General features: G+C 43.2%; 1 protein-coding gene across 3 annotated transcripts; it reads left to right on the forward strand.

The window, feature by feature from the left end:
- Positions 1-1,874: 1,874 nt before the first annotated feature.
- ETV3 (ETS variant transcription factor 3) lies at positions 1,875-19,267 on the forward strand. Of its 3 annotated transcripts, none has more exons than XM_033195568.1 (5): positions 1,875-2,145; positions 4,101-4,159; positions 4,760-4,997; positions 6,550-6,665; positions 14,485-19,267. In XM_033195568.1, exons 2-5 carry the CDS (start codon positions 4,114-4,116, stop codon positions 15,618-15,620), a joined length of 1,536 nt encoding a protein of 511 aa, XP_033051459.1. In that variant the 5' UTR covers positions 1,875-2,145; positions 4,101-4,113; the 3' UTR covers positions 15,621-19,267. The 3 variants fall into 3 exon arrangements, with proteins under 3 accessions (XP_033051459.1, XP_033051461.1, XP_033051460.1); XM_033195570.1 differs by lacking the exon at positions 14,485-19,267 and adding an exon at positions 7,016-8,028; XM_033195569.1 differs by having other exon boundaries at positions 1,886-2,145; positions 4,104-4,159.
- Positions 19,268-19,680: the final 413 nt, after the last annotated feature.

Raw genomic sequence — 19,680 nt, forward strand, 5'->3', positions numbered from 1 at the left:
CCAGGCAGAGACTTGTTTATCTCTGTTAATTGTATTTACTCAAGACATCTTTTGTGACGTTAATTAGAGAAGCATCAGCAGAGAACCCTTGGAGTCTGGCTTGAGTAAAAATATGCAGAAAGAGTCCCTATACTCCGACTCCCGGCCCTTTGTAGAGCACAGAATTCTTGGAGTCAACCGTGCTGGCTCTAACCATAACCACTTGAGCTATGAGCCAAAGATGAGCAATTTCAGACTTTCAGAAGAAACTACTCATTCCCGATCACCCTGGTTTCTGAGTTGTAACAATTACTAAGATTTGCATGGGTGGTATGGGAAATTGAGAATTCTCATAAGAATGATTGTTATGATTATTATCTTTGCCAACATTTTTCATCTGCCATATTTAAAATATACCATTCTCCGTTCTAACCACTCTACATGTATTAACACATCTAACAATCACGAGTAGATACTATAGGTATTATGTTCACATAGATGAGGAACTGACACAGAGAAGTCACTTAACTAAGGTCACAAAGCTAGTAGATGAAGGCACAAAGACTTAATTTCCATTTAGCTAAACTCCATTATTTTAAAGGAATGTTCTAGCAAACATCTGATATCTACATGTAAGTTGCTGTTCTAGGTACTATGCAGAAGATGCAAAGAATATATAGACAGTTCCTACAAAGAGCTAATGGACTAGTTGCAGATATTGGTAACCCTCTCTACGGTGTTGAAGTTCCACTCCTTATTTCACCTACAGAGTAGGAATTTCTAACTAGAAAGGATAAAACAATGCTATCTTTTTCAAAAAACAGGTAAGGTAATTTTAGGCCAGAGGGAGCCAATTTACTAGTTAATTTATCAAAAGTTAGACAATGACTAGTAGCACATTCAAAACTGGAAGCAATTTTTGTAACAACTAATATTTCCAAGTCCCATGTGGCAGACACGGTGCAAAAGTCTTAACTAGAGTAGAGGTACAAAACAAAGTTTTGATCCATTTGATCAAAATTGATCTTCAATTCTCCTTCAATCCCATCTCTCTTCTTCACCTCCCCCACGCTCGTATTCTAAATTCTTTAACCTTCACTGATCCTCACTCCTCCCTTTCTTCTGCCTCTGGAGTGAAACTATGCCTGGACACCACTCAGATTTACGGGGGTGGGACTGGAGATAAAGCTGAACTGCTTGAGATTCTTTATCCTTAATTAGCCTTGAAAGAAAGAAAAAAACATGCTTTGGACAGATATTTGTAATTGCCCGAGCAGGAACAAAAGGTAAAAGAAAAAGGGGACACGAGTTTTAATGACTTAGGGAGAGGACTTGCAAGCTGCTTAGCCTGGGACGAACTTAAGACTAAATGCTGTAGGGTGGGAACTAGCGGGGAAGCGGTCATGCTCCCCAGTCTTCCCAGGGAGGAAATGCCAAAGAGACGTGTTTCAGAGAAAGCTTTGCGGTTTCTTTCATACGTATATGAAAAGGCCCTTTCTTAAAAGGTAGGGAACTGCGTCTGAAGTCTGCGGGTCCCGTCTTCCCATTGTGAGGGATCCCCTCTCTGGGAGGTCGCAGGGCCCTTTTCTGGAGAGAGACTGGCCGCCTCTCTGTTGTGTGGGAGAGACTGTTTCCTGGCGCCTGGGCTTTCCTGTGGGGTCTGCAAGGTCCCCTCCCCTCGGGAGGTGGGACCCCGGGGCAGCGCCTCGCCCCGCAAATTCCATTCTGCCTCACTGCGCGGAACTCGCGGGGAAAGCATGTACCAGCCCAGCGCCCTCTCGCGCCGCGTCACCCCCCAGCGTCTGCAGGACCCTGGCCCAGCAGCGAGCCGGCCCGCCACGAGCGTGCGTAACGTGCCCCCGCAGCGTGACGCACGGGCCACGCCGGGGCGGATGCGCGGGATGCGTGTCGGGAGGAGCGCGCAGGAGGCGGAGTGCGGGCGGAAGTCGGCGTCTGCTGAAAGGAGAAAGGAAAGGGAGACGCGGCTGGGTGCGGCGAGGTGAGGCTGGGAACCGGCGGGAGGGCGCCTCCTCCTCCCCCGCCCTTTCTGCTGAGGATGGAAGTGACGACAGCAGCCGAGAAGGTCACTTCCTGCTGGGGTGGATGAGGAGGAGCCGGAGACGCCGCGGAGGAGACCGGACTGAAGACGGACCGTGCCGGGAAGAGGTGAGTCCCGGCCTCGCCTCGGCCGCCGGGCCGTCTGGGTCGGATCTGGGATCCCGGCGGGGATGGCGTCCCTGGGATCGGGGCCGGCCGCCGGGCCGCGTACCCACCCAGCTGGGCCTCACCCAGTACGGGGGGCGGGGGAGGGTGGGAGCCCGTGTCTGTCTGAGGGGCGACAGGGACCCAGGTCAGCGTTCATGCGGTGGCCCCGCGCAGCCCTGAGGCCACGGTTAAGGGAGGTCCAGCCCGGGAGGTGAATGGCAAGGAGGTTCTGGGGGCTGTGGAAGCCAGGACCCGGAGCTGCTGCGGGAAATCCGCAGCGCCAGACTGTGCATGTCTCACTCTTCTGGGAGTGGTCGCGATCAGAGGAAGGGCAGGGGTCCTGTGGTTTGCAGAGTTGAGACGAGTGGCCTTGCTTGGATGAAGTGTCCTTGCAGTGAATATGCGAAAGGCGTGCAGAGGCGCCTCAGGGCTCCTGGGAAAGGGACTTTTATGGGGAAAATTGGAGAGCTGGAGTGTCAAGAGAGGGCTTCCATGTCAGGTCATTGTTGCAACGGGATTTGAACCCCAGAGTCGTGATGGTTGGAGGGAGTTCTGTGACAGGGTAAAAGGCCTCACGATCCGACAGCACATCCTAGGAGTTAAGAGTCCAGGGCAGCTTCCTGGAGCAGTGGGGAAATTCGTGTTTTTCCTCCCTCATTGTCACTAAGATGGAAGAGGAAGCTCCTGCCTCAGCCCCGGTGCCTTGTTATTGTATATCTCGTGTGTGTGTGTGTGTGTGTGTGTGTGTGTGTGTGTGTGTTTTCCTTGTCTGTCTTCTCCTTCCTTTGGGATGTTTATCTTGTCCTCGGCCGCTAGTAGTTTTGTAGACTGACACTGGCTGGTCTCCTTAATGTGTTTGGTGAGAAAAAATATTCAAAAGATCTAGAGGAATCCTAGGTTAGGTGAGATTTCCAAGATAAGGAATTTGTCCCTACCCGGGGGCCACTTAGGCACCTGCATTCTCTCGATTCCTGCTGATGTGGATGCTAAGGGCCTGTCATCCACCCTGGGGAACTGCGAGGGTAGATCTGCTCTCTCCTGCCTCCATGTCCCTCTGGCAGTTTCACCCCTCCCTCCTTTTTGCTAAGTGATTGACACAAAGCTGCTTGCTGGGAGGAACAGGAAATTTATTGAGGAACTGTAAATCTGGATGGAATGAATTCAAATCGCAGCAAGACTCCCTCCACTCACTGGCCAGAAGGGCTTCAGAAATGCCTGCTTTTCACCCCTTCCTGTTAAATGGAGAAAATGTATAATTTTTCTCAAAAACTTTTTAGGAGTTTGTGTGTGTTTTTTGTATAGAGTAAGTGTACATATGATGTGTTTACTTCCTATATCCCAGGGTACTTTTCAAGGAGGAGGGAACAGTTTCTGGCTGGGAAGAATCTTCCTTCTCCCATCTCACATAATTCAGCAAAATAAATCAAAATCAGATGTTCATTCTTGAGTGGGAATCAGATGGATTTGGGTTTTTTTCACCCTTTAAACTGGTACATCTGGGTGAACTCAGGCTTGTGTATCTTGGCATGTGGGCTTGTCTAGTAATAGAAGACAAACTGTTTGACTTGTTTGGGCTGCATTTTTGGACCCATTTCACTGTACCCTCCTTTTTTATTTTTATTTTTGTACATTTGAAGGGTTGGTCAGGAGGAGGAAAGCAAATATTAAAGATAGTGTTTACACTTTGTGGTTTAAAGTCAGGTGAGAGATAATTACGGCTTTTGAAGCTGATGACCTGAGGCCCATCATTTGATAATTTGGGGAGTAGCAGTTTGGAGGTGACATGTTTGAAAGAAAGAGAGTTGCCTAAGGAAAGAACAGGGGAAAGGAAGTTTGGGGAAAAACTGCCAGAAAACTTTGACAGGATACTAAATAAAATAGCATCTTAGAGTAATTGTGTGGCTTGTGTCTCTCAGCAGGAGGGTGAAAATGAAAGCCGGCTGTAGCATCGTGGAAAAGCCAGAAGGAGGTGGAGGTGAGCAGAAGTTAATCATCCCTGATGTACCTGGAAGGTCCCTCAGTGGTTCCTGTTCTCTCAACTTGAGCTCTGTTCACAAATGTCAGACCATGACTGACAGCCTCTTGGCTAGGTGGATACTGGCAGGACAGTTGTAGGCTTGTTTCCTATGGATGTATATTTAACATGTCTGGTCACCACACCCATATCCCAAGCTTTAGAGTCTCTTTGCTGTTAGAGACACAGTTCCAACCTTAGGGAAAAGGAATTTTCAGCTGTATTTTCCTAAAACATTAGTTTATCTTTCCTGTTTGTTCCCTTTAGCACTTTCATGTCCTCATAGAAAGTAGGTGTGAGATTTAGTAATGTATGAAATGGTAAGATTAGGACATCTGGTTGCTGCTGCCCAACTCTTACCAGATTTAATGATTGCCACAAGGATAGGTGACTTCTCTCTGCTTTCCTCTCCCCATTGTGGTTAGGCCCAGCTGACTGAGAGTACTTACAGCATGTTTGCAAAGCACTCTAGATTCAGAGCAGTGGAATGTGCAGTTGGGGTTGCTGGTATGTATGTACCTAGCTCTTAACTAGCTTAATCTTGACCTTCTCACATGAAAGGGTATCAGTTTCCTGACTGGGCCTACAAAACAGAGTCGTCCCCAGGCTCCCGGCAGATCCAGCTGTGGCACTTCATCCTGGAGCTGCTGCAGAAGGAAGAGTTCCGCCATGTCATCGCCTGGCAGCAGGGAGAGTACGGGGAATTTGTCATCAAGGATCCAGATGAGGTGGCCCGCCTCTGGGGCCGCAGGAAATGCAAACCACAGATGAATTATGACAAGCTGAGCCGGGCCCTCAGGTAAGGGAAAGGATTCTCAAATCTGTGTTAACAGATTGGAAGGAGACTAAGCTGTTTGGTGAATGCTAGATAAAAGGGTATCAGGTAATAAAAGACTACACTATCTTAGTGAATAATGTGTCACTTTAAAGTGGGAGTAGAAGAGCTGTTGACTGTGAGTAGCATAGGCACAGGAGGAAAAAAGGCGTATCTTTGGTTATATGTAGGAGGGGATTCCAATGTGGCTGGCACTGGATCCTGACAGACAGCCGATTCTGCTCTGTAGTGGGCGAGAGTATATGGTGAAACATGGATTGGAGCTCATTTATAATCCAAAAGATTAATTTAGACTTCTCTATTAGAATCTGTCAGAATTTCTTTCTTTGGGCTCTCCTGGAAGAAACTTAGAAAAGGATGAAGCAAGTCACGGGAGGAAGATTCAGTGATACTGACCTATCTATTCAGGAACTGTGTCTGTGAGCTCAAGTTGTCCATAGTCTGCTGCAACATGTCTAAAGATTGATCACTATAAGTTTTCTCAGGTTCTTTTTTCCCCTTGTCGGTCTTAAATTTCATAGCCCTGGCCGGGCGCGGTGGCTCAAGCCTGTAATCCCAGCACTTTGGGAGGCCGAGGCGGGCGGATCACGAGGTCAGGAGATCGAGACCATCCTGGCTAACACGGTGAAACCCTGTCTCTACTAAAAAATACAAAAAAACTAGCCGGGCGAGGTGGCCGCACCTGTAGTCCCAGCTACTGGGAGGCTGAGGCAGGAGAATGGCCTGAACCCAGGAGGCGGAGCTTGCAGTGAGCCGAGATCACGCCTCTGCACTCCAGCCTGGGTGACAGAGCGAGACTCCGTCTCAAAAAAAAAAAAAAAAAATTTCATAGCCCATTAGCCCTCAAGGGGCTAGAAGGTAGTTTATGACCTCTGCTACTGCATAGGTGTAAGACTAAAGGTTCCAGATAATTGAAGTTCTCCTGTCCTGAAATGTACAATCTGTGCAGTGGCTTTGCTGTATTCTTTCACATCCCTTTGAGTCTTTGAAGGTGAAGCAGGCCACACTAGCTGCTGTTTTCCAGATCAGGGCATGCCATTGTTTGACCTGCCACCGTAAAACAGTTCTACATTCCTTTGTCTATCTTTTGAGCTTAGGCCTCCAGACTAACCACATCAGGTCTGCTTAGTGACTTGTCTGCCCCCACCTGGGCAAGACCAAAAAGAGAAACTAAGCAGTTAGTGACATGCAGTGCAACCGGAAGGAAATGGACTATAGAATTGAAATCGTAGAGAGATGGAGAAGAAAATGTTTGGGGCTAGGATAGGTGTTCAGAATCTTAAAGTGAAGTTGTCTTTGTAAACCTCTCGGCAAAAACTGGAGCTGAGTTGAAAATTGAGTAAGAAAATTAAGCCCTTAGGTCTCCTAGATCTACCTGGAGGGCCAGGCTGCAAAAGATTGGTAGTGATTTTTGTAATACTTAAGAGCAAGAATTGTTGGTCTCAGTGGCTACCTAAGTGTATTGAAAGCTGTCAGTAGCTACAAGATAAATTGACATGCATTCCTGTTTTTACAGATACTATTACAACAAGAGGATCCTTCATAAAACAAAAGGGAAAAGATTTACCTATAAATTTAACTTCAACAAACTGGTGATGCCCAACTACCCGTTCATCAACATTCGGTCAAGTGGTAAGATACAAACTCTCTTGGTAGGGAATGAATTTTGCATTGAAAAGAATTTTTAAAACTCCAAATCTAAGACATAGCATGTTTAGGAAGATTTTAGAAACACTAAAATAATGTGATCCTTTGGATTACCTCAATGTTCTCGCTCAAGTCATCTCACTCATAGAGTTATAGGCTGTGCAGTATCAAGATAGATTTCTTTGGTTTATTTGGTTGGTTCCCTTTTCTGCATATTGTTTGTAATCTCCTAGATACTATTACACTGTCTTGTTTGGGATGATGTTTCATAGGTTTGTGATGATCTTTAAGTTCAGGACTCAGTTTTAACACCCAGCCCAATGGTTCTCTCATAGATGGGAACCTGTTTCTACAAACACTTCCGATTTTCTGTGAAACTAGCAAGCTCTCCCTTATCAAGTGAATATCATCAAAACCACAGCATCCTTGATCAGAGAAGGGGGAGGTTCACATGTTTACAGTGAAAAGCAGTGTCTTTGATCTGCACCAGCAAATCCTCAGAGAACAAGATTCTGGGGTTACTTGACCTTCTCTCCTGTTAAGTGCAGTAGGGCTTCCCCTCCTGACTTTCCTGGTTATAGCTTTCCATCACAGCTCCCCACATTCTCTCTTGATGTTGAAAGCAGTCTCTCAAAAGACTTTGTTGTTGTGTGGTTTTTTGTTTGTGATTTTTTTCCATATGCAAATCATACTCCTGCCCCAGAAAATACAGTAGTTCCCCTTTATCTGAGCAGTATGTGTTCTAAGACCCCTAGCAGATTCTCAAACCACAGATAGTACCAAACTCCATTCTTATATATGGTTTTTCTTCCCTTAACCCCACTCGTATGTATCTGTGATAAAGTTGAATTTATAAATGAGGCACAGTAAGAGATTAATGACAATAATAAAACAGAAAAATTATAACAATATGCTGTAATAAAATTATGTGAATGTGGTCTTTCTCAAAATATCTTTGTGTACTGTACAGACCTGTTTTCAGACCTCTGTGGGTAACTAAAACAGTGGAAAGCAAAACCTCAGATAAGAAAGGACTACTGTAGATTGTATTTAACTGTTTTCTGACCAGTCCATCAGTAAGTACTCTGTCATTGTGGCCTTGTATGCTAAGGCAAAGAATGCTGATCATGCAGTAATACAACTTCTCAGAAAAGCTGGAAGAAACCTGAAAAATTAGTGGGGGTGTGGCTGAGAGAACATAATGTTGAGATCCATTGCAGATATGTAATTACTACACAACAAGTTAGGGCAGTTTTAGCTTGACTCTGCTATCATTACAGTTTCATCTCTCCTTCTGTAACCACTCCCTCCTGTCCCTGGGGCATGCATTTAAAAAAAAAAAAAAAAAGTGGTATTGGAATGCATCTCTCTAATTACAACCTGTTTTCTTTCCTTGTGCCTGAGGGAGAGGTGTTAGGAAATCAGACCTGTTCTAGCCACTCAAATCTTGCTTCCTCTATTTGTCACTCTTGCCCCTTCCTTGTATGCCTAGAGGAATTGGGAATCTAGATGTATATACCAACAATTTTAAAGATTTTGTTGGTTTTTATACCCCTTCACCCCACTCCCAAAAAAGTGTTTCATTCATCTTGTTCTTCTGTCTTTTACCCTTTTTATCTATTGAAAATCCAGAACTTCAGCCACTTGGATAACCTGGAATGGGGCATTCATCAGCCCTGGGAAGTAATGTGGTTTTCCAGGGCAAGGAAACCTGGATCCTCACTCTGGGAAGAATCCGATCTAGAAACTTAACAGTAGTGGCCCAGCACACCTGTTCTGCCTGAAGGCAATTGAACCAACTTTGATCTTTAACCCGAGCTCAAGATCCTAATCAAAAAGCCACAAGGGGCCGGGCCAGGTGGCTCACTCCTATAGTCCCAACACTCTGGGAGGCCAAGGCCAGTGGATCACTTGAGGTCAGGAGTTCAAGACTAGCCGGGCCAACGTGGTGAAACCCCCATCTCTACTAAAAATACAAAAAATACAGGTGGCAGTCACCTATAGTCCCAGCTACTCAGGAGGCCAAGGCAGGAGAATCACTTGAACCCGGGAGGTAGAGGTTGCAGTGAGCTGAGATCATGCCACTATACTTCAGCCTGGGCGACAGCGAGACTCAGTCTCAAAAAAGCCACAAGGAAAGCAAAACTGTGTCCATTTCTTTTAGTACATCTATCTCTACTACCTGGTTGCTCACATCCTAGATATAGACAACTCCAAAGAACTAGTGTCATTAGTTTATAAAGAACTTTTTGACCAGAAAGGCCAAATGTTGTTTAAGGTTAACTTTATGATAACAAAGGAATGTAACATTTATTGAACATCTCCTTTATGGAGGTACTTTTGCTTAGTAGTTATGTGAATTATCTCATTCAACTCTTCAACCCAGTAAGGTGAATGTCTTGATATCCACATTTTACAAACGATAAAATTAGGAAAACGACAGCAAAGTTAAAGACTGATCAGGGTAGGTTGAATAGTTATCTATTGAACAGTTTCTCGGGAAACAATTCCTGAGAGATTGAGCTATTGAAATCTAGCTCTTATTTAATAGATCATATATTCCTCCTCTAGATTGGGATTCATTTGTTCAACTGATAATGGGAGTTCTTTACCTCAAGGAACTTAGAATTTAGCAGGAGAGATAAGATATGCCAGGTTTAATGCAATGTGAAATGTGATAAGTACTCTAAATAGAGCTGTGTGGATATAGATCCTGGAGGCCAGTGAGATCATGTCTACAAGGTGGGTTGATAACAGTTGGGGTATTCTGGTCTGTGTATTTTATCATGAAAAGCATCCTATATAATACATTATTAAAATATTTTCTTGTATTTGCATAAGAAACATTGGAAAGATACAGAAGATACTGCCAGGATCGGGGCAGGACAGACCAGTTAGGATGGACTTGATACCTCGCAGTCTATGCCTCTCTATTCCCACCAACCCCAGTTTTTTTTTTTTTTATTTTGGAAAACTCCAAACCTATAGGAATATTGGAAAAAGGACAGTAAATACCCATATATCCTTTATCTAGTTTCACTAATGGTTAATATTGTAGCCACATTTGCTTTATCTCTTTCTATTTATATATACTTTTTAAATCTTTTGAGATTAAGTTGCAGACATCATGACATTTCGTCCCTGTGTACTTCAGCTTGTATTTCCCAGGAACAAGGACATTCTCCTCCGTAACCACAATAACATTACCACACCCAGGATGTTTAACATTGATATAATGCTGTTATCTAATACATAGTCCATATTTGAATGATCGTTGTCTTTTTATGGTTTAATTTTTGTACCATGATTAATAAAAAAATTATTTTAACAATGACATGCAATTTGCTATGCTTAGTACTATTCTAAGGGCTTTACAAATATTAACTCTTAATCCTCATAACAATAGGCCCTGTTCTGACCTATTTTACAGGTAAGGAAACTGAGGCACAGACAGGTAAGCTGTCCAGAGGCACATAACTAGTAAGTGGTAGGACCAAGATTTGAACCTAGGCGAAGACTTTATGAATTCCATTTTGCCAGAGGGGGTCAGAGATTCCAGTGTGCTACTTGTACTAAGCTACAAGGTAGAAGGTGCCAGAACTGAGATTCAGAGCCAGTTTTTTTCAACCCCAGTACTTGAATTTCATGGTGACTTCATGGAGGTGGTCTTATAAAGCAATGATATTCAAACGTTCTTTTTTAGCAGCAAACTTTCTTTCTAAGCAAAACCTTAGGTTTGATATATCAACATATAAAAGTAGGGCTACTCCAGTTAATCAGAGGTAAGGGTTCCAGAATGTTACCTTCCCAGTATTGCTTCTAGTCTCACCTCCCATTACACCACCTAAATGCATTAGGAAAATACTGCTTATTATGTCTCCTTTACAGTATACCTTAACATAGGTAAAGACTGAGATTCCTCCAGTTTATTATTATTAGTTTTTTTAATAAAAAACTAGATTTTGGGCCAGGCACGGTGGCTCACGCCTATAATCCCTGCACTTTGGGAGGCGGAGGTGGGTGGATCATGAGGTCAGGTGTTTGAGACCAGCCTGACCAATACGGTGAAACCCCATCTCTACTAAAAATACAAAAACCGGCCAGTCACGGTGGCGCGCACCTGTAGTCCCAGCTACTTGGGAGGCTGAGGCAGAAGAATTGCTTGAATCTGGGAGTTGGAGGTTGCAGTGAGCCGAGATCGCCCCACTGCACTGCAGCCTGGGTGACAGAGCAAGATTCTGTCTCAAAAAAACAAAACAACAAAAAAAAAAACTAGATTGAATTGAGCATTTCTAAATTGCTTAGGAGACAGGACCTTTTCCTGCACATTGGAAAGATACAGAAGATACTATCAGGATCGGGGCAGGACATACTTCATTCTTCTGAGTACATAGAAGTGGCTTTTTGCTTTTGAGTAGATGTACTCTTAATTAAACGTCAAGATCCAAAAGAATCAAAAAGGGTAGAATTGTAGCCACTGTAATTGGCTAGTAGAAGAATACATTTGGCCTGGGACCCTCTTGGCTCTACTCAAATCATGTGCAAGGTCATCCCTCTGTTCTTCCTAATTTTAAGATGAAATCAGTGGCTTTTTTTTTTTCAATCTGTGATTTTGTTTTTAATTATCTTAAGTTTTATAATCATGCATAATTTTTAAATGTGTATATTTCCCACTTAATTCCTTTTAAGTTGGCAAAAGCACCATTGCCAATCACAAATACATAGCAGTTCTACAGTGTTATGTTTCTGAATGGCTGTTTAAAGACAATCCCAAATTATAACTTAGTCTGAATTAGATAGTAAAGAATTAATAAGTATCTGATCCTATAGAGTACCTATAAAATGTGAGAAATGTTAAATCTTTATTTGATATTACACATAAACCCACTAAAATGCCTTTCAGTAAGTAAAAGGAATCATTTTAGATACAGAGAATTCTAATTAGATTGGCTATTGTTAAGGCCAAAAATATAAAGTAGACATTGCTACCTTATATTCATCCCTTGCCTTTAAGAGGCAAATGAACATAAAACACTGGTGAATCTTGCTTGGTTCTGAGACAGTGAAGGAATTTCCCCAGTATTTAAATACATTCACATAACCAGTTATGTAAATCTAAATATAAAACCATTCTCCAATAGGTTTTAAGATGGCATTCATCATCTTTGTGAAAAATTGAACATTACTAATGAAGTCCAGTCATATATTTAGAAGGGGTAAACAGTGATAGAGAGCATTTACTAAATCGGAATTACTATTAAAATTCCAAAAGCCAAACATACTCATCTAACCTCAAGTCAGTCTTAATTAAATCAGGACTGCCCAACAAAAATAATTTTGTCAGTCATTCATGATGTGGATTCTGGTTTTTGAGATCTGTTAAATTATGGTACACATAAAAAAGTCATAAGGCTTCTGTTTTGTAATAATGGCAGTGTCCCATTATTACCCATTAGTAGTTTTTTTGAGATAAGCTATCAGTCTACCCTTTTCTGCCTCTTCTTAATGTTGGCAAAGATCATTTTTGTTCCAGGGATGTACTTTTTGGCATTCTCCAAATACTCCATCAGTGTTCTTATTGGCATCTGTGTAAGAGAATCCAGTGGCCTGACCTGTCTTCCACCCAAAGAGACACGGAGATTAGGCCCAGTCTCGTGCTTGCCTCCCTTTTCCACAGTGTGACATTGGGCACGCTTCTGAACACAAATCTTCTTGCCTTTCTCAACATCACCCATATTTAATTCTCTCTTTCATCACTGACACTATGAAGGTTCCTGCTCGGAAGCCAGACGTCCTGCCCTCTCAGTCAGACACTTAAAAAAAAAAAAAAAAGGCCTGCAGAACAGTTTTCTGTGGAACATTAGTTTGGGAAATGAGGCTCTGTCATAGTGTTATTCAGTCACATGTACCTAGAAAGCTACAGTCTTATAAATACCAGCAGACTCCAGAGTATGCTAGACCAAGAGGAGAAGGCACCAGCTGATGGGAAGCAGTTCCTAACCATACCATATCTGTGTGCCTTTTTTGTTTCCACTTATAGATCACTATACTTTTGCTTAAAAGTTTGGGGTTTTTTTCTATTTTTTTCTTCTCCCTTTTTCCTTCTTCCTTATTCATCTTTGCCTCAGAACCCTGCTGACATTATTTTAGAAGCTGCTGACACTTCCCAGGAACCCACAGGTTCCTGAGGCCTCAGAAGACATACCTTTTTCATGTCTCATCAGGAGGACCACTGAGGGAAGTTGAGAACCATGAGCCACTAAAGTTGACATGGGCTGGGCGCAGTGGTTCACACCTGTAATCCCAGCACTTTGGGAGGCTGAAGCGAGTGGATCATTTGAGGCCAGGAGTTTGAGATCAGCCTGGCCAACATGGTGAAATCCGGTCTTTACTAAAAACAATAATAATTAGCTGGGCATGGTGGCCCATGCCTGTAATCCCAGCTACTCCAGAGGCTGAGGCACGAGAATCACTTGAACCCAGGAGGTGGCGGTTGCATTGAGCCAAGATGGTGCCAGTGCACTCCATCCTGGGCAACAGAGCGAAATCCTGTCTCAGAGAAGAAGAAAAAAAGTAGACATAAATAGCACAGTGTATGTTATCACTTAGAGCTTTACATTTTAGTAAGCAAACTTGGGAGAAGGAATAGTAGGTCCTGGATTTTCTCCCAGCCTCTTTAATGTTTAAAAGCAGGTTGCAAATGGAGATCATTCAGTAGAATTTGTTAGAGGAATGTAGATTTGGAGAGACTGAAAAATATTTGAATCTCTGTGAAGTAGTGATTGTATATCAGGAATGATAAAACACTTGGCAATAAGAACTTACCTTAACAAATGTGTAGCCTTTTTAAAAATTAAGCTGTTTTTACTAAAATAAAACAGCTTAAATAAACAGTTTTTACTAAAATAAAACAGACCCTGTACCTGTGTATGTCAGGTACAGGGTCTTTGAGTTTTTAAGGCATTACTTTACATGCATGTCATTTCCAGTTTTGTTGATTTGTTTTTTGGTTTGGTTTGGTTTGGTTTGCTTGCTTTTTATAATGTGTGGCCAAGCAGTGCATCCAGGAATGGGGCCTTGGCCCAAGCAGAGCTTCTGTGAAGGTACAGGCAGCCAGAGCAGCTCTGTCCCCTCCCCACATCCCATCTTGAAATATATCTTTATTCCAACAAGGAAAAATGTGATAGCATGTGGGTAGTCTAGGCAGTGAGTAAACATCAGATGTCCTCTTGTGGCAAATATCTATATGTTGTTATTATTTTCTATCTTAAATGTTCTTGAATGTTTATATTTCAGTAAACCTCTACCTCGTCACACACACACACGAATATATATATATGGCCAAAATTACGGAAATAAGACTATTTGCAGAGCTAAAAATTGAAACAGGTAATATATACACAATATTTAGAGTTGCAGAGAAGGCTCTTGTACCCATTCATTCCTTCCACTTAATATTTATTGTGTACTTCCTAATTGTTAAGCCCTGAACGAGAGGTGTACAGTTGTGAACAATAGGAAGTCCCTGCCATGTGGAATTTAGCTTTTAGAATATGGATAAGCAATGACAATGTTTTTGACAGTAAGGAGTACTGTGAAGACAGTAAAGAGCCTAGAAAAGGATGACAAATTGAGTAGAAGCAGCTGAACAGTAGTTACTAGGAAGTTGGAGAACTATGGGATTCAGTCCAGTTGGAATGATTGTTTCCTATTACTACTAAATATTTTGCACTTAGTTAGCGTAAGTGATGATAATGAATGAGCAGTCCTCTGATAGAGACTTTTGTATTTTCCACCATCACAGGTGTGGTTCCTCAGAGTGCGCCACCAGTGCCAACAGCCTCTTCCCGGTTCCATTTCCCACCTCTGGACACCCATTCTCCAACCAGTGATGTGCAGCCAGGACGGTTCTCTGCTGGCTCCCTAACTGCTTCTGGCCAGGAGTCCAGTAATGGTACTGATAGAAAGGCTGAGCTTTCAGAGCTGGAGGATGGCTCAGCTGCTGACTGGCGCCGGGGTGTGGATCCCATGTCCTCCAGGAATGCCATTGGCGGAGGAGGGATTGGCCATCAGAAACGCAAGCCTGACATAATGCTTCCTCTGTTTGCTAGGCCAGGGATGTACCCTGACCCCCACAGTCCCTTCGCTGTTTCTCCAGTCCCTGGCCGCGGAGGTGTCCTTAATGTCCCCATTTCACCAGCCCTCTCCCTGACTCCCACCATCTTCTCCTATAGCCCATCACCAGGCCTGAGTCCTTTCACCAGCAGCAGCTGCTTCTCCTTCAACCCTGAGGAAATGAAACACTACCTTCATTCTCAAGCTTGTTCTGTGTTCAACTACCATCTGAGTCCTCGGACTTTTCCCCGTTACCCGGGGCTCATGGTTCCACCACTGCAGTGCCAGATGCATCCTGAGGAGTCAACTCAGTTCTCCATCAAGCTGCAGCCCCCACCAGTTGGGCGGAAGAACCGGGAGAGGGTTGAGAGCAGCGAGGAGTCAGCATCAGTCACCGTGCCCACCATGGCTTCTATTCCCCCAAGAATCAAGGTGGAACCTGCCTCTGAAAAGGATCCTGAGAGCCTCAGGCAGTCGGCACGAGGGAAGGAGGAGCACACTCAAGAAGAGGGCACTGTGCCAAGCCGGACCGTTGAGGAGGAAAAAGGCACCATCTTTGCCCGTCCTGCACCACCCATCTGGCCCTCTGTGCCCATTAGCACCCCAAGTGAAGAACCTCTGGAGGTGACTGAAGATGGTGAGGACAGGCCTGGCAAAGAGCCCAGTGCACCTGAGAAGAAAGAAGATGCCCTGATGCCCCCCAAGCTTCGGTTGAAGCGGCGCTGGAATGATGACCCTGAAGCCCGAGAGCTGAGCAAGAGTGGCAAGTTCCTCTGGAATGGATCAGGACCCCAGAGCTTGGCAACAGCAGCAGCTGATGCTTAGAACTGGAAGTGGATTAGGAGCTGTTTATACTATAATCAAATACATACATGTATTTATGTAGCAAGAGTTCAGGGTAGGGGGGAGGGAGTTAAACTGGTTTGATCATTCTGGGGGCATAGACTTGCATTTTTATGTTTTGGGGATGGGATGGGGTTATCTTCTGTTGTAAATTAGGTGGGATATGAACACACTTATTTTCCTGGTGAGTAGGACACAGGGAGGGTATTGAACTCAAAGGAGAAGGAGCCTCTATTTCCTGTTGAGGCTTACACTTTCTGACAAGGAAACTCCCAAAAGGCCAAGATACTTTTTGGTCCCATGATAGTTAGTTCAGGTTCCAGACTTTTCTTTTCTATTGTATTTATATGTGGAAAGCCATTAATGAATTTATTTTGCTCCAAGAGATATACATAAAAGGGAAAAGGGCATAGTTGGGAGGCTGGGCAGTAAGACACCATTAATACTAAGTATTTTGCCTGAAATGCTTCTTTATATTATTTCAGGGGAGGAATAAGATAATCTCAGACTTACTGGGGTGGGGCTTGGGGAATGTTCAGATGTTACTCTTTTTCTTCTTCCCTTTTTTGTTTTTTTGGATTGGTGGTGTTTGGCATTTTTTTCTTTTCCTTTTTAAAGAAAATGTTTTCAGGAAACATGAACAAACATACTGCCAGTTATAGTGGGACTGGGAAGGCACAGGAGCTGGCAGCCTCTCAGCTGCATAGTTGAGACAGCAAGCCCTGCTGTGAGCTTCTCAGACTTTTCACCTACTTCACCTATTAAGCCATGAGGAGTTGTAAACTCTTGTTCAGGGAAGAAAAGAGGGCAGGAGGAAGTAACCCAATGCCTTTAAAAACAAAACAAATGAAAAAAAAATATTCATTTTTCCTTTTCTATTGTGGGTTTGGGGAGCCAAACCAAAGTGTGACTGTGAGCAGATTCACTGAGAGGCGTGACAACATTATTGAAGAGGTCTTTCCATTATGTCTGGTTCTCTTATTTTCTTAAGTCAAGCCTTAACTATGAACATACTTTAAGATGATACGGGTCTGTCACCATAAACCTGTAAAGGGCATGGACAGCTTTTCAGATAATCCAGGAATGTTGAGACATGGCTAAGTTTCTAGCTGATATTTAGTCATTCCCTCTTGATATTGTTGGGATGGGTAGCCAAAAGGCAGGCTTGTGGGAGTTAAGAGCCGATGATACCTGGAAACATGGAAGGTAGCTGGGGGTACAAGTGGATGTTTGTTGAGACTGAAGAAAGAGGTGGAAAGAAGATACAGAGGGCAACCAGATGCCAAACGGCCTGGCATGAATGAAAGAGTTGGCGTCTGTCCTGTTGTGGTGTTCCCATTCTTGCCATACCCATTTGCCCAGATCGTTCTGATTCTCATGTTCAATTGACTATCCCACATGAGACTCCAGTTTGTAGGCAGTGAGGAATTGTTTCTTCCCGGGAAATTCCCTTCCAACAACTTCAGAGGAATGGGAAAGTATTCATCTTACGTGAAGCAAAGGAGCCTGGACTAGGGGCAGAGAGAAAGAAGCAGCAGCTCACCTTCTATGTGTGTGCACGTGTGCCTATGTTGTGTACATCAGTACCTGACTGTGGCTCAGATCTGCGTAGCAGCAGGGAGAGAAGAAATCACTCCATATCTGATGAGAGGAAGGGTGGCACAGGGATGGTGTCTACAATTAGAGACATTCCTGACTCCACCTTAGCCTAAGCAAACTATATACTGAGTAACATTTGAGGGTTGTCTTTTAATCGTGGGGGGTTTTTTCCTTTTTAGACTACATTGCTTAGACGAGAGGGAGGGACTCAGAAAAGGTTAGCGTGGTGAGGGAGACAGTAGATGGCCTGGGATGACTTGAGTCCATCATACTATTGTTTGGCAGGTGTCCTCCCCCTTGTTTGATTCAAATTCCATGGAGTGACCTGCCTTTTCCCCAGGAACGGGAGTGAGAGAGTGGTCCCCAGCAACTCAGGCTGCACAGGGCTCCCCGTTCAGGCTGCCTTTGGTGGTTGTGCTTTTGTAAGTTTCTTTCTCTGCACTTCGACTTACCTCTGAATCAGAAAGCAAGCCCAGCAGGTGAATGAGGGATGTCTGCTTGGCATTGCCCAATCTAACCAGGGAGGCTGACTGGCCACCCACAGTCCGCTAGAGGGGAGAGCCAGCAGGTGTTGGTATGAACTCAGGAATAGAAACACGAGGCCTTTTTAAATAAGAGGGAGAAGAATCCATGATGCATACCTGTAACCCCTAGAACCCAAGTGCCAGAATTAATTCCTAGATGCTGCTTCTGTTTGAACAAAACGTCACTGCTTTTACACTTGAAAAACAACACACTCGAAAAATGTTCAACTCCATGAAAAATATTTTTTGGCTTTAAGAAATTGTTTGGTGTTTAACTGTTTCCTTTGATTGCCATTCCACCAGTAAATTGTTGGTTGATTTGCACTGCACACTGGGGTTGGGGTTGGTGGGGGAGGATCCTCATACAGAGCCGAACTTGGGGTTGCTCAGGAAGTGAACCAGGGAATGTGGAGGTCATTGACATTGCCTGGGACAAAAGAGTGGGAGATAGTTTTTCTCCCCTCAGCTCACTCCTGGTAGCACCTGTCGCCAGCCTGGTACAAAGCCAGGCCTTTCTCTTCTGTGAGCATCTCATCACTGTCCAGCAGCAGGTGGAAAAAGGGGGAAAACAACCAGACCTATTTTTTCTCCCCCATTTTTTCCAAATTTTGCTGTGCCAAATGTTTAAAATTTTGCAAATATAAATCTATTGAAATTTCATTAATCAAGAGCTTCTTCGTGTAAAGTTTGCTTTTTTTTTAGCTATAGAAAAAGAAAACAGTAAGTATCTCTTAAGGGCATCCAGCCTTGCTGAGCTCACCTTTTTTCCTGAAGAATGGGTAAGAGTGAAATATTTAATGTAAACATTTCACCAAGTCCCTTCACCCTAATTTTGAAGCTGCATTAAACCCAACTCACTAACACAGGGAATGATTGCACCCTAGTCCTATGTGGGCCAAGAAACTTTCAGAAGCATTAAAAAAATAGTTGAAATACATCACTTCTCACGAAGTGGGTAGAGTCAGTTGGCTGTTTGTCCCTTGTTTTTTATTTATTCCATAATTAATGCTTGTGCTTTTTGTTTGGTAAACAGTAATGGAACGTACATTCTTATTTTGTTTAGAAGACAACTTTGATTCAGTCTTTCAAGAACTGTTCCATTCTTGGTTTCTTCTTAGGGGGAAAAAAGTTACCAGTTAATTTGTTTTGAGGTATTTAAGCATTCTTTGAGTTATAGAATTGTGATGCAGGGATTTGTGAATGAGACATTTACATGTGAACGGTGACTTCACTAGTTACATGCTTAAGCAAAGTGTGTATATGTACATAAAATGTAAGTAATCTTAACTCCATTGTGCAGTGCCTTTTAGATGTTCCGCTTTCTATAAAGTCTTCAAATTTTTGCATATATATTATATATATGATGTAATGTTATAGAAATATATGTATAATATACATATTTTTTTCCAGGGGTATCTGATAGCTCTGTATTTTGTTATGGAAGTTGAAAGAAAAAAGTATTTTACCTCAGAAATTAAAGTTAAATAAAAAAATACTTTTAAGTAATGTTTGCTGAGAGTTGGTTTTGTTCATCATACACTGTGCTGGGGTGGTCACGCCAGAGAATTTGCCAAGTCTGTCCTCGCTCACCCACCCTTATGCTTTTTTATTCCTGTTGTACAGGTACCAACATAGTAAGGAAATAAGTTCTTAACAGTTCTGGAGATTTTCCATTTTCTTGAGTGAATGGCTGCTACCAGGTAAAACTAACTGAAGCCAGAGACCCAAGTTAGATGGAAATTTCTATCTCAAGATTGTTGTGAAGATTCTTTAAGAGTATATGTCAAAGCCAGACACAAAAGACTACACATTGCCTGATTCCATTTACATGAAGTGTCCAGAATGGGCAAATCTGTAGAGACTGAGCACACATTAGTGGTTGCCAGGGTAAAGTGGGGAGTAACCATTAACAAGTCAGA

This window comes from Trachypithecus francoisi, unplaced genomic scaffold, assembly GCF_009764315.1.
Source record: "Trachypithecus francoisi isolate TF-2019V2 unplaced genomic scaffold, Tfra_2.0 Lachesis_group5, whole genome shotgun sequence".
Classification (NCBI taxonomy): domain Eukaryota; kingdom Metazoa; phylum Chordata; class Mammalia; order Primates; family Cercopithecidae; genus Trachypithecus; species Trachypithecus francoisi.

Coding starts and splice junctions, on each gene's coding strand:
- ETV3 (XM_033195568.1), top strand. CDS start 4,114: ATGAAAGCCGGCTGTAGCATCGTGGAAAAGCCAGAAGGAGGTGGAG. Junction 4,160..4,759: donor AAAGCCAGAAGGAGGTGGAG/GTGAGCAGAAGT, acceptor CTCACATGAAAG/GGTATCAGTTTCCTGACTGG. Junction 6,666..14,484: donor CATCAACATTCGGTCAAGTG/GTAAGATACAAA, acceptor CCACCATCACAG/GTGTGGTTCCTCAGAGTGCG.